Raw genomic sequence first — 15,118 nt, forward strand, 5'->3', positions numbered from 1 at the left:
AGGGCTGGCAGTTAGATAGTATTGAACTTCTCATTTGGTGCTAATTTTCCTGACAGAGAAACTAAAAAGCATCCCTAAAACAACATTAGCCTTTGGTTTTAGATATGATAAAGAAAATACTAAATAGAAAAAGCAATCGTTTTCTATCACTGTTTCTCTAAAAAAAAAAAAAAAAAAAAAAAAAAAAAAAAAAAAACAACAACAACAAAGAAAATAACTTATTTTGTAGGTACATGTCATTCTGGCCTATATAAGACACAGCTTAACTTGAACCAGCAGGTTCTTCAATAAAATTGTGTGTATGCACATGGATAATCCATAGATGTTCTGCTACATTTCTTTATTTATTTTATTTTATTTGGGGGTGGGGATTGCCTGTGTGTATACATACCATGTGCATGTTTGGGACTCATGGAAGCCAGAAGAGGGCATAAGATTCCCTTTAACTGAAATTGGGCATCATTGTGAGCCACAGTGCAGGTGCAGAGAACCTAATTTGGGTCTTCTGTAGGAACAAGTGCTCTGAACTGCTGAGCCATCTTTCCAGCCCCAAGTTTGCTAGTCTGTTACATTCCAGTTTCCTAAGCACTCACACAAATTTGTCCTTACACTCTTCTACACCTGCAAAATCAAGATGTAAATATCTCAGTTTCTGCCCTAAATGACTCAGTTCTGTGGACTGCCTCCCACTGCCAAAGCCTTTGCACTTTATAGTACCAAAGAGCCAAAAATTCCATGTGCCTGGCACCTTCTCTCAGCATCAACAAGTGCCTCTTTTCCATGATTGCCAAAGGAAAGAGAACTAGAAAACACACCCATCTCCTGGTGATGTGTTTGTCCTTGCTGGTAACTTCTCAGAAATGTGGTTTTGAAAGTCATGGGCAGAAGCTAAAGTTAGAAACGGTATCAGGCAGTGGTATAAGATGGGTCAGTGTGCAGCTGTTCCAGCAGCTTTCAGGATTGCACAACATGGCCACTCCAAGGCATGAGAATCAATTACAGAGAAACCTTGTCAAGATGGCCAAAAATCCAGCCTTAAATAATTGAATTCTCTGCCAAACCCTGTCTGCTGTAGTTATCTAGAAATGTAATTATGTAGCTAAATCAAGCAACTAAAATTAGTGTAGTGTAAAAACACCTTGGCTATCTAAAAGTGGAGGAATTGGCATTAGGCTTAGAGAAAGCCAATAGTTGAATATATGTCATCATTCTGACAAAAATCTATAATATGCATCCTGTTTAGAGAGAGAAGTGGTTTATGGCAAGGGAGTATCTGATTTGAAGGTGACTTTGTATGTGTGTGTGTGTGTTCAGAAGTCAATGTCTTGTAAGTGCTTATATCCATTCATTTCCTGTTTTTGAGACAGTGTCTCCCACTTACATATGGATCTCACAGATTCACTAAGATTAGTTGACCATGAGCCTTAGGTATCCTCCTGCCTGTGCCTCCCGAGTGCTAGCCCTAAAAACTTGCCCTACCATGCTTTTTATATAGGGCTTCGTGCTTACTCAGCAAGTACTTCACCCACTGAACTGTCTGTCAAGCCCTATGAAGGTGATCTTCAATTGTCTGCAGACCTTACTTCATCAGAGCTTCATATTACTGCTTTCAAAGTTGTGGAGTACTAAATATGTCCACATACTTTCCTGGTACAAAAATTTGGAAAATGACAATTTATCATCTGAGCCTTGAGGTCTGAAGTCAAAGATGGGTCAATATCAACCCTGAAGGGAAGAGCAGAAACCATGGTAACTGACTACTGCACACTGCAAGAAGTTGACAAGAGTTCATGTCACTGTGACATGCCCAAATGGAACTGGAGTCTAGGAAGCAAATGAAGATGTTCAAGACTATACAGATAGGAAAAGAACACTCCAGAAACCATGATTCAACTTCACTGACTCCTATAGGAACTGGTATACAAAGTGATGCACCTTCAATTCCCAATTTGGGCATTTCACAACATCTTTCTTTCATCTCTGAGAGCAGAGTGCCATGTTTCTTTAATATTGTTATATTAATATATCACAGCTGGAAGACAAGCATGCAAGCCATGTGAAATCCCTTACAGATGAAATAAGCACAAGCAAGTCTGTACCCACTCTGTGGCCCCAGAGTAGCTCTAACTGCCACCCAACACATTTGTAGACTACACATCACAGTACAGTGTCACCTCACCTAGTGCTTGTGTATGAGGTGTTTCAAACTAAACACTGTCTACTACTGGCTGCAAAGTGGCTAACTGGAGAGAGCCTGGATTCCCTCTGGTTACCACTTTGTACCCTAGGGCTGGGGTTAGCCTCTGCTTCAGAGATGTGGAAGAATAGCATGCTGTAACCCCCAAAACTTCTTTACTCCAATTTCAGCTGCTTTTATTTTGTTACTTATGAATTACCCCTTCAAACTGAAATCCGGTGAAAGTCAAATGTTTTATTACATCGTCATCATCATCACCAATATTTTGAGACAGTCTGTAGTAACCAGGCTGGCCTTGAACTTGCTATGCAGTTGAGCTCCTGATTTTCTGTATCTACCTTCTTAGTTCTAGAACTATAGATGTTTGCTACCATGCTCTGATTCTTCTTAGATAATTTTTGTTGAGCTGCCCACATGAGGCTGATAAATTTGAGTGTTTTTGTTTTGTTTTGTTTTTACATATCTCTGTGTGTGGTGGGGGTAAAGATATGCAAATGTATGTGCAGTGGCCAGAGGATGACCTCCAGGTATCTTCCTTTATTTCTTTCTACTTATCTCTTGAGAGATGGCCTCTCACTAAACCACTGAACCTGGAGATTTCTGTTTGGCTATCCTGGCTGGCCAGTTGAGACCTAAGATCTTCCTGTCTCCATTTTCCTGATGCTGGAAGTACAGATGTGTGCCGCATTACCCAGCTTCTTACATGAGTGCTGGAGATCTAAATTTGTGTCCTCTTGCTTGTATGGCAATACACAAGTTCACATGACAATCAGTTGCTACTTAGAACTTAAATCTAGGAGCCGAGGAGCTCCTTTAAGTGGGCAAAGATTTACACTCTCTCAGTTGCAACTGATTGTCACGTAAGTTTCTATACTTCTGTTCTTTTTCTCTCTAAAAATCTCATGTATACCTAGCCCGCTGCAGTTTGGCCCAGTTCCTTAGGACGGATGCCTTCTATCCTCTCCTGATTCGCTGTCACTCCATCTCCCTCTGTCTGAGAACTAAATTAATGGAGAGTATTTGGTTAGTCATGTTGGACAAGCTGTTCTCAAAATAGCTCCTTCCATTTTGGTAGCTCCGACCCTGCAGCTGCCGCGTCCCTTCCTTGTCTGGGAAGAAAACTTTCACATTAAGAGTTGCTGATTCGGATTTTCTTTCCTTTCCCCTCTCTGCCGCCTGTGGATGAGCACTTGGCTCCTGACAGAAGCGATTTGGCTCTTGGCTTTGTAGTTGAGAAGAAGTTGGGTCTATAGATTTTTTTCTCCCTCTAACTCTCTATTGATGTGTTCAGCCTTGGAGGGAATAAAGCCTCCATTTAAAGCATGTTGGCGTCGCAAGGAGTCCTTCTGCATTCTTATGGAGTGCCAATGATTGTGCCTGCTGCCCCCTACTTCCCTGGACTGATACAGGTAATTCATGGCTTTTGCCAGCAAGCAACTTAACTCCAGAATGCTCTGAGTAATAATTGGAATTTTTATGGTTGAGAAAGCAAACACTTTTAATATAGGAAGGGGGGGGAGCCCTCATGTAGTCAGAAGGAAGACAGTAGGAAATCAAAAAGATGGATCACCTTAATCTGGCTATTGACATCTCTCATGGATGAATAAATGGTGTAGTTGAGCTGTATTTGCTTGTATTGATCTGGATGCTGTTTAACATTCATGCCTCTGCTTCGGGAGGTTGACCAGGGGGCAAAAGATTTGCTCTCTGCCCCAGCTTTCCAAGGGCCTCTGTCGCACAGAACAGATCATGAGGCACAGTGACTTATCATGAGATGGCTTGCTTAAAGGTTTTAACCTAGGAAACAGAAGGGCAGGAAATACAGAGCGCTGCCAAGGGCACCCCACACAGGTTGAGGACACCCCCGTTCTAAATCTAAGAGGTGACCCATGGAACACAAGGGAGTCCAGAGAAAGAAGGGTTTCTTTAGGAAGCCCAAGGCTATTCTGGAAATCCCCTACCAATGGTTTGTATCCTCAGTAGCAAGAGAGAAGCTGAGAAGCCATGGTTTTGACTTGTAAGGCTGTTATTCTGTGTGCAGAGAGCTTCACATACTAGCAAGAAATAAGGGCCTGTTTCTTTGCCTTATTGTACCTCTGTGTTGTAACTCAAAGCCATCACTTCTGGGAGTATGCCTACAATTCTCCAGAAAGCCAACATCCACTCATGATAGAAGTGGGTCACTGTAGGAAGCAAGTGGCTATTTGTTGCTAGTTTTTTAAGTAGAATAACCAGCCCTTAGTAATAAATTCTAAATCTCCTTTTTGTGGGAAAGGAAAATTAAATGTATGCAGCACAACATTGCAGTTCTCCTCTTGTGGCCCCAACCCAGCACTCCATGGCTGAGAGGTCTACAAAATTATCATCCATTAATTACAATTTCCGAGGAGAATCCTGAACAAATGCTCTTCTCTTTCCATCAATGTGACTGTTACCTTTTAGTAACTGTCAGATCCTGGGTGCAGTAATCTATTTGGCAGTCAGTGCAGACAGCACCAGAACTTCCAATTGCCCTGCATGTGTGGTGTATCACTAGGCTTCAGTGTTATAGGTAAATAGGTCAGGTGGAGAATGTTCCTAACAACACGAAAAAAGGCTTTTCATTAGTGGCTGCATAGCAATATGAAACTTAGGATCTGATGGTAAAGCAGAGTAAAGGTCTTTTTCTTCCCATGGAAATTTGGGATGAAGGTCAAAGGCTGGAGTTTTGTTGGCCCCTCTGCTCCCCCATCCAATAAATAATTACAAGCAAATCGCTCATTTCACCCCATGCTGATTGATGCTGAAATTGCTTTTGAAAGTTCTCATAAGTTCCTGTTATAGATTAAGTGCTGGTGCAGGAGAATAACGGCACCCACAGAAATGGGTGAATGTAATCAGGGTTAATGGACTTGAGAGCTTGTTGGGAATTAAATAACTATCGATTTGCTGGGATGTTTCTGTCATTACAAAATGCCACTCTGAACGTATTACCCCAATGATAGATGAGAAGATGCCAAAGCCAACTGAGAAGTTGGGATGGCCCTATTTCTTCCTCTTTGGCAGAATGTGCAAGAAACATAACTGGTTTGGGATGGGACAAGTTATTTTACTTGCAAATGTTGATCTGATCCATTCTCATTTGTTTCCCAAAATGAAACGTCTGAACTAGTGACCTGGCAGCCATTGGTTCAGTGGGGAGCTTCTGGTGTGCTTCTGGGACCCACTTTGTCCTTAAACACTCCTGTACACAGAACCCACTGACAGGCTGTGCACATGAAGGTGCTTGCCAGCCCTATTGCTGGTTTGTGGAGGCTGCACCATTTATCTCAAAGAACCTAAAACCCTTCCCATTGCAGTTATGTTTACAAGGGAATGATGGGGTGTGGTGCAAAGAAGTTGAAGACTCTAGCACCCACTTACCTTTTAACTTGTTTCTTGTACCAGTTCCCTTGGCATTTAGCCATGGGGAGTTTTATCCCATTCCAGAATAAAGACCCTTTCACAGGGATTGAGATTTCTTTAGATCTTAGTGATGTCAGAAAGACAACAAAATGATGAGTGTGCATCTATCCATCCTTGCTAGGATCTCCCTGTGCTTGGAGATTTGGGAACAGCATCGGTGGCTATATCCAAGGGTCACTGGGGGGGGGGGGAGCTATCTAAGATCACCGTCTTTCCAAACTCCACAGCCAACTGTTCTGTGGCCAAAGATACTACTTCTCATGTTGTTCTCTGTGATGAAATTCAGACCAGCATGGCCCAATTTTTGTTCAGGAATTTTATTAAAGAAAAAGTAATTTGCATATTCAGGTTTTAAGGAAGTGACTCATGTTGCAGATAGTGTATCCATTATAGTAAGGTTACTCTCATGGCCTCTTCTTTAAAGTCAGTCACAGAGTTCACACTGACCCTGCCTTTTACTCCTCTGTAAAGCCAGTGTCTACCATATTGTATCTTCTGAGCTCAAAATTATGTCTAAACTTACTGAGTATAAAGACAAATAGAGTTGTTGTTTTGTTTTCATCCAGTTGTACAGATAACTATGGATTGATTATAGAGATTTATGATAAACCAGGTTGAATTATTTAATGGGTGGTAAAAAGTCAAAAGGATGCAGAAAAAAGTAGTAATACCAAGTGCACTTCATGGACTGTTACACTTCATAGGCTATGGCACTTCATAGACTATGACACGTTATAGATTTTGGTATTTCATAGACTGTGGTACTTCATAGACTATGCCATTTCATAGACTATGGTATTTCATAGACTATTATGGCATTTCATAGACTGTGGTTCATCCTCAGTGTAGAAACCAGTCTTGGATCTTTGGATGAAGAACCAAAGCATTTTCTTTGGGCCCTCTTTCCTTATTCCTCCACTCCCAATGCCATCTTGATTCACCAGTGGGTTGCCTGACCTGCTGTCATAGGAAGTCAAGTCCATTGTAAAAGTCATTCTTGAGTCCAGACCCTGTCAGCAGGATTTCCTTAAGATATTGGACAAATTGTCCAATTAAAACATGGTTTCATACCTTATCTGTATGGTTTCTCAGGGTTTGAGTTTAGTGCTTCTTGGCTCTGTGGAGCAAGCATATACCTGATATACATACTCATGTGCACATATGGCTGAAGCAACTTTTCTCCTGTACAAAGTGACTCTTTTGAGGTCCTTTCAGGCCTCAAAAATGATGGCTTCTAAAATTACAACATTTGCAGGAAAATGGATAGAACTGGAGATTATAAACAAAACATGGCAGACTTAAAAATATAGAAATGCTTTCTTTGGGGATCCTGCATTATATGTATGTATATGTGTTATATGTATGTATATATATATGTATAAAATCATATATACATACACATATTCATATGCATATGGCATGAAAATACTGAAAAAATGAATAGTACTAATAGGAGGGGAAAGAAGGGGAGAGTCAAGTGGACAAATTAATCAAAATATATTACATACTTGAATGGAAGTCCTTGAAACCCACCAGTGTATAGGATGATTATAAGATACACAATATTGGTTATCTGTTAGTGCAGAAAAACATTAATACAGTGATACCATGGAACCTAAAGTTTTCTTTCTTGGGTTCTTCATCTTGTTAGTAAAAGAATTTAGAAATGGACTCAGAAGCATCTCCAGGACAGTGGTTTTTCTTGTTATTGTTGTTTTGGTTTTTTCAGACAAGAGTTTCTCTGTGTAGCCCTGGCTGTCCTAGACCAGCTTTATAGACCAATCTGGCCTTGAACTCACAGAAATCTGCCTGCCTTTGTCACCAATGCTGGGATTAAAGGAGGGTGCCACCACCACCCAGCTAGTCCAGGACAATGTTTAACAGAGTTTAAAAGAAAAAACAATGGGCCAGGCTGGGCAGCCGCTGGCTGGAGAGAGATCACAAAGAGGAAGAGAGAAAACCATGCCTTTTGAGTTGGAGGGCCTAGGAAGTTGGTGTGTTCAGAAATGGGGGCAGCAAGCAGCTGTATGGGTGAAGGAGGCTGAGAGTGGAGTCAGGGCAGGTGGGCCCTTCAGAGAAAGAGTGAAGAAGCCCAGTGTTCAGAAAGTACACTTTGGCTTTGGCCAGTGTCCAAAGGAAAGGAGGAAAGTTAGTCTTTTATGAACATTTGATAAATACTTAAATACATAGCTTAGGGAGGGACAATTAGTCCTCCACTTCTCAGCCGGTCTTCAGGCAAATCCATCTTGATTGGTGGGCTGGTCCTGATCAGGTGACTGATAGGCTCATCTGGCTTGAGTTGTAAAAGCATGGTAAAAATAATAATGATAATAATAAAGATAATAATAACAATGCTTTGGGTTCCCAGGTCTCTACCCTAAGCTAGAACTTAGTTTCTATTCTTGTGACTCTGAGGAAGTAACTTTCCTTTACTAGGCCTCAACAAAGCCCACATATCTCCAGCTTTTCATATGGTAATTTAAGTCCTGAAGAGGGGCTTCCATCTGTAGTGTTACCTGGGAAAAAGGAGGGAGGAATCCACCTACAATGTTCTCCAAGGCTGTGACTATGTGTCTAGTTACCAAACAAATGAACAGATTACTAAGCAGTGTCTGCTAAGATTTTATGCCCTGGAAGACAAGCTTCTGTCCCAAAGAAAGGGCAGTGAACAGTCTTAGCAGCCTTCCCAGGCATCCATTCACCTATCAGTTGCCATGAATTCACTTTAGTAGGGCCCTAGGAGGGGCACCTGAAAGGCAAAAGTGGTATCACAACCATCAACCTGAACATTCATAACCTAGTGGGAGAAACAGTAGCTCACTCCCAAACTAAAGATAGTAGAAGGAAGCACTTGTGTTCTGGGTATGGAGCTAATGTCTTAGATATAATAGTAACTCAATTTCCATAGTGACCTAATGGAATTGGATTGTACTGTTCACCACCTCAATTTCAAACTCTCAATTTCAAACACTTCTGAAATCCAAAATTTTGAGGCCTGACCCCAAATTTCACTCAAGAATAAGACTTGACCAGAAATGGCTACAAGCAACTCTTCATACACTATCCAGTCAGCATGAATATCCATGTCCTTTGCCTGGGGAATATTAATGTGTTTGATGTCATGGTATTGTCCCAGACTCTGCTAAAGGTTTCTAGTGGAATACCTTTCTGTAAATGGAAAACAGCAAAAACCAAAAATGCTTATTAAAAATAACTGGTGACTACACCTAGCCACATATTGAAATTTAATCTACAGTATAAGATAGTAAGAGGTAAGACAATATAAAACCTCTAAGGCTTACAAGTTTGCCTCTGGGAATATATAAACCCATTGATGTGAGTAATAAATTAATTTGTTGATACATTATCTTGGGATTTGACAAAATTCAAGTTGTCCAGGTCTTAGATACTGTCATGTAATACCTTTTACCACCTTAGATTGTGTCACAAAGAAAGCCATTACCAGATGTGACACCTTGTTCTTGGACTCCAACTACAATCCAAAATAAACCCATTTTCTTGCCTTAAAAAAATGACAGGTAACTCCAGAGGTTTCAATGAACCACTGTCTTATATTTTGAGTCCCCCTTTAATTATGGAGGATGTAGGAGTGATCCAAAGCCCCCCAAAATGCCAATGGCAAAGTCCAGATTTCCATTGGATTTGTTGGGTTATCACCATTTCCTTTAATAGGAGAGCAAGTAATAAAACAAGCATGCATTGGGGCATGGGAGAGGAAGAGACCCATGCTTGCTAGAGTTGGGAAGTGGACAACTCCAAAAGAGGACCTGGGACTGGAGCTGGGTAAACACCAGTTGGCACTCACCAGGGAATTTGTCACACTAAGAGATTCTCTACAGTATGTTTGCCATCTTACTAGCTCTGCTCTGTGAAATATGATGGTGTTTGGATCCCAAAAGGGAAAGTCTTAGGCCAAAGGAACTGGGAGAAAGCCTCAGAGAGGAGTCTCCCATACCCTGAATCTGTCTGTCCTGGAGGGATGCGCTCCATAACACTTTCCTGTGAACCTAGAAGGTAAAAGCTCAACTGCAGAGCACTTTTCATTTACTGCCATTCTTTACCTCTGAGATAGTAATTTCTCCAAATGCTGATGTCTTCCCACACCTACACTCCCGGGAGCTCCATGGTACAGAAAACTGCTGAGTCATGTCTCCCTAATGTGCATACAGACCCTAGGCACTGTGTATTTTGAAGCAGGCATCATCCTCCTTGGGTTGGCAATGTGGTTTACAAGAATTCTGCATCCTTTGTGTGGTGCTACTGGAAATGACTTGAAATGTTAACTTTTCCCAGTGGCCAGAGAGGAGCCTACCCACCCTCTAGATATGCCAAGAAATGGGAGGAGATATTGCATGTCATTTGCATATGTTTATGATTGGACTTAAAAACAACTCCTTTAATTTCATGGCTGGGGTAGCCATTTTATGTTCTCAGTGGTATTTCTGCCCCATGATGTGATCTGACTGTTCAGAGAGTCTGATGATTGGGAAAGACATCAGAACGGATGCCTGATATAAATGCCGGTGGTGTCATTTACTTTGTGGCCACTCCATCTTAGTCACCGAGTGACTTTTTTGTACTGCCAATGAGGCCATGTCAACAGTGAACTAAATTAAACAGTAAGAAAGGTAGCAAGGAGAATTTGGAGTCAAGCAGGGTCCAGGTTGATAAATTAACTTTGGCATATACTAAGCGTGTGGCCTTGGGCTTGTCAGTTAACCTCACCATGCCTCAGTTTTTCTCAGTTACTGCATCAAACCTGGAAGAGCTAACTTGCAATGTTCTCTTATGCTTTTGGTATAGTTCAGAGTCTATTTTATTTATTGATTGCAGGACTGAGAACTAAGAGTAGGTTATAAGGAAGCATTGAAGACATATAAGGAGAATAGATTATTTTAACTTCTCTAATTTGCAGACACTGAGGTGAATGGGTGCAACATCTGTTTTCAGGGGTCCAGTGAAGGGCTACCTTATAGGTAGCAAAGTTGGACATTAAATACAATGGCATGTCATTGCCACACAGTGACAAAGTTGATTGTCCAGACACACAGTGCATGCTCTCTCATCTTACAGTGCTTGTTCCTCATCTGTCCCAGCAGACATTCCAGGGCCCAGTATCCCTGACTGTTGCTATTGTCTATTCCCATCCACACCTGAACTGAGTGAACTGGGAATGCAGGGCCTGCTAGGGAACTATTAAATAATGAGTGCTGGATAGGCACAGCCCAAATTCTCTTGACCAATAATAATAATGAAAGCTCTTACACTTGAACATGACCCATCTCCCTGCACAGAGCACATTTCATTTCCCAGGATAAAGAGGTTGTGTTGTGACCTGGGGTCTGGAGACTGCATAGCACATACTCATGGGGTACTTGTTCCATCACTCCAGCCCATCAGCTTTGCTGTTAGTGACCAGATATAGCTGCTTTACCCAGCATCTTCTCCCCTAGACTGATGAAATTGTATCTGGGGCCACTCCCACACTTTCATAGACAAGTATGTCATAATCGAGGCAAATCAAGAAAACCCTAGGACACCTACCACCCTAGTAATTGTACCCAAATTGGTATTTTAAAATAAGTAGCTCTTACTCTTTAAATTAGCCATGCATAAATCAACACATAGTATCTTATGTATGTATATATAACATATTAATATATTCAGGTATAAATAATATATTCTGAAAGATGTTATACACTTGTGTACATGTGCTTGTATATGTATATGCAATGCATGTGCCTGTGTAGGCTAGAGGCTAACTTCAGGTTTCTCACCTGATCAATCTTTACTTTCTTTTTAACTCAGAGGCCCTCCCTGAACCTGGAGATCATCAATTCATCTAGGCTGTTAATCAATGAGTTTCATGGGTCCACCTTTACCATACCTCCACTCCACTCGACTGGTGTTATAGCTGTGCACCATTTTGCCAGATTTCAAGTGAATGTTATGGATCTAAATTTAAGCTTTCATATTTGCACATTAGACTGTTTATTAACTGAGCTACACCTCTAGCTCCAGTCTGTGATATTCTCGGTATACATCCTCTTCTATTCCTAACTCCAGAAAGAAATCTCAAAGTTCAGGAAACAAAACCTTTTAGTGATGGGATCTGAAATACTATGACCTCCAATCATTCCAAAGCAAGTCACATGCCATGTCCTGTTTCAGAGAAATACACTTTAAAAAATTAAAATATGAAAGGAACTCTGTCAATCTTTGTGATTAATATGTATCCTATAAAAAGAATGTGTTTCTGCCTCAGCCATCTATCATTTTAATCATTTCAAGACAAGCTATATCAGCAAATATGGTTTTTATATTAGGCTGTTGGTGCAGCCTAAGGGGAGTTGGAAGACCTGTGGATTTTACTTTTGAGTTGATATAAATCTGAGTGTAGGTAGTGAAGCACTCCTTTCCTGTTTGGGGTAAGTGCTTTGCCTGGTTGATTATAATGGGGAGACTTACCCATATTTGAGTTTCTCTCCCATCCAAAGATAGGTCTCTCACATGTGCACCACAGAGTGCAAGAAGCCAGCATGCCTACTTTATTAACTTCTCAGCCTGTAAGGTAGCTGCAGACATGGAGCTCCACGCTCAGGCCTTTCCCCATAGCTGGAACTTGCAGAATGAGCACTCTGTGCTTTTAAAAGCAGAAGGCAGAGGCTCCATATAGTTCATTCATACATACTTGTTTATTGATTATAGGTTCCACATTAGAATCTCATTTAAGCTCTGAAAACACTGAGATGATTGAGTGGAGCATCTGTCCTCAGAGGTCACATGGAGAGCCAGTCTCCTTGTGGGTAGCAATTTGGAAATCAATACCATAGCTCAGTTATAGGTTCCTGAAGTCCCTAGTCTCTAGCTCCAACTAGTTCATGACATCTTTACCACAGCTGGGCATGAAGTCAGGTTTGATGACAATCTCAGGAAGCTGTTCATCCTTCTGGAGGGACAGCAGTTTTATACTCCATAAAACAGGGTTTTGTGGTTTCTGTTTGAATATTTTTACATGAGTATGATGAGGTAGGGGTGTGATAGAGGAAGAAGTGGCTAGCTGTGAGCCCAGCCTTGTGCTCTGTTCACAGTTCCGCCATACTTTCCCTCCCTTCTCTTGGTGATATGGTGTTCAGAGCTGTTCCCTCGCAGTTAGTGAGCGACTCGGTTGTGTAAAAGGAAAACAACATTCATAGAGGCCAAAGTTAAGTGAGGTGGTGACCCACTATGGGCAATCCTATATAAACTGCTTGACTTCTAGAAGCCTCTACTTTCCTATCTGTAAAATGTAAGTACCACCAAAGTACATGGCCTCGTCAGACCAGTATCATCAGGATTCAGAGTGCAGAAGTGACCCTTCCTGAGGGCTTTGGAGGACAGTCACAAAGGTCTTAGGAGGACATGATGTCATACCTAGGATTGGACTTTCTACTCAGTTCCCTCTAGTGGGCAGCGGAGCTGTTGATGGATACTGGCTGTCACCCCTCATCTCATTTTGAAAGTGGAGGGAGACCTCAGTTCTCTCACAGGTGGCTCTGTCAATCTGGTGAACAGCACCTGGTCTCACTGGAAATGCCATGTAGGATGACAAACTGGCTGTTGCTTGGTTTGTGATTTCCCAACAGTTGGCACTATCATGTTGGTGGGTGAAAACGTTCTCAATGTTGCCCCTGTTTGAGGAGGTTCCTTTCAGTGTAGCTGGACGGTAGAGGGGTTCCATCCTAGAGTGCCATGGAGGAGAGCTGAATATGTGGTCATGGAACCTGACATCTGTGGTATAAATTGACACAGGGTCTTGTGTAGTTCAGGTGAGACAGGAGCTACCTGAGGCAGAATGACCTTTAATTTCTGATTCTTCTGCTGGGATGTTGGGCCTTTTGATTTTGTCTTTTGTCCATTTTTCTTCCCCCAAGAAAATGTCTTCTATTGTTAGTTTTCACATTGAATCATAATTATTTCTATAGGATCTGTTAGATTTTATGCATTCTGGTCACATATGAGGCATTTTACCTGCGTGCTATGAAGCCCACCAACCAAACCTTCTTAGGTGCTATGAAGACCCTTGTTTACTCTCACTTGTAATATACAAAGCCCACTGTCCCCTTCCCACTGCTGAGTGATAGCCTAGAGAGCTGAGACTTCTAGGCAAAGAGCACATAGGAAAAGTCACAGGGAGACCACATCTTTTTTCCCAGTTGCTCCTGCAGAACATGCTGGAGTTGGGTGGCAGGGGTGGAGGCTGCCCTTTGTAGTGGGGAAAAGTGGCCCATCCCATCTCTTCCATGTGGCTACAGCCTTCTGGGGACAGACTCTTAGGGACCACCCACGGCCCTGTTCTGTGAAGCTCCTGGCACACTGTGGGCGCTTAATAAATGTTAAATAATGAGAATAGCTCCCATCTGTCAGTGCCTGGTGGTAGGGAGGATGGGTGAGTGCTGAGTGGTACTCAGCAACTTGTGACAAACCCTGTGTGTGTTGTGTTGTGTGTGTGTGTGTGTGTGTGTGTGTGTGTGTGTGTGTGTGTGTGTGTGTGGTGGGGCCACTATAGCCCTGAGTCACTCATGTATCTTCACCATTAAGGTGCCTCCCACCCCTCTACAAACCAGAATGTAGACAAGTGCCTTGTCAGTACGGGCACTGCACCGAACTCCTGGCTGTCTACTCCTGGCTGTCTGTGTTGTTTACATGGAACCCAGCCCAGTAATTGCTTTTCTCATGGGAAGCTAGGCTCAGAAACATGTTGATCAACAATGCAGGGACTTTGTTGAGGTTTAAGAGAGGACTGAAGGGATTTGCCCTTTGAGCAGAAGGCACCATAAATTCATACTTCTTTCATTTTCTTGGAGGAAAATGCCTCCTGGGGCTTTTCACATTTAGTCATCATTATATCAACAGTAGTTGCTAGATTTCAGGCATTACTATGTACCAGGCCATGTCTGAGGTGTTTTACCTATAGTATCTTATCTACGAACTATGTTTTAGTTAGTTGAAACAGTCTAACAGGAGGCAGGACAGTGTAGAGCTGTGGGCTGGACCTCTCCTGTCTTCACCACTGTGTTCACCTTTGTAACCTTGGGTGCACAAATGTTGACCTTGAACTTTACTCTTTCTTCTGCTGGCCAGTCTTTATCCTATTGGTTGGTAGTTAAAGGAAACATAGCCTGTAAACAGCATAGCAATTGTTTCAGACTCAAAATATGTTTCCAAGTTTGTCACCAAGTACACTACAAACTCATCAACAGGACACTTTATTCTTGACCTGATGGTGGTGATTGTAGGTGTTCTCCATGTGGCAGCCAGTGTTGTGTGTTGTCATAGAGCACAAACCTAGAGCCAAGCTATCTTTGCCTCCATTAGAAAGTTTAGAAGCTCTGCAGCTTCTTGTATCTCAATGAGTACATGGAAAGTGCCTCGACTTTACGTCCTCTGTAGGATGAAAATAACATCAGATGCTCC

At 42.0% G+C, this 15,118-nt stretch overlaps 1 protein-coding gene across 20 annotated transcripts in view; it reads left to right on the plus strand.

Annotated features, from left to right (window-relative positions):
- The window catches only part of Rbfox1 (RNA binding fox-1 homolog 1), a 1,049,790-nt gene that overhangs the window by 720,580 nt on the left and 314,092 nt on the right, over nucleotides 1–15,118 (plus strand). The window contains exon 1 of one of the 20 annotated variants that reach the window (XM_051181372.1): nucleotides 3,298–3,606. The exons of 17 other annotated variants lie outside the window; for them this stretch is intronic. In XM_051181372.1, coding sequence (XP_051037329.1) covers nucleotides 3,520–3,606 — 87 coding nt within the window. In that variant the 5' untranslated portion in view covers nucleotides 3,298–3,519. Of the gene's footprint in view, nucleotides 1–3,297; nucleotides 3,607–15,118 lie in introns of those variants that run through there. 2 more of the 20 variants (XM_051181383.1, XM_051181384.1) reach the window with 2 other exon arrangements.

The sequence above is a fragment of the Phodopus roborovskii genome, unplaced genomic scaffold (assembly GCF_943737965.1).
Source record: "Phodopus roborovskii unplaced genomic scaffold, PHOROB, whole genome shotgun sequence".
Taxonomy (NCBI): domain Eukaryota; kingdom Metazoa; phylum Chordata; class Mammalia; order Rodentia; family Cricetidae; genus Phodopus; species Phodopus roborovskii.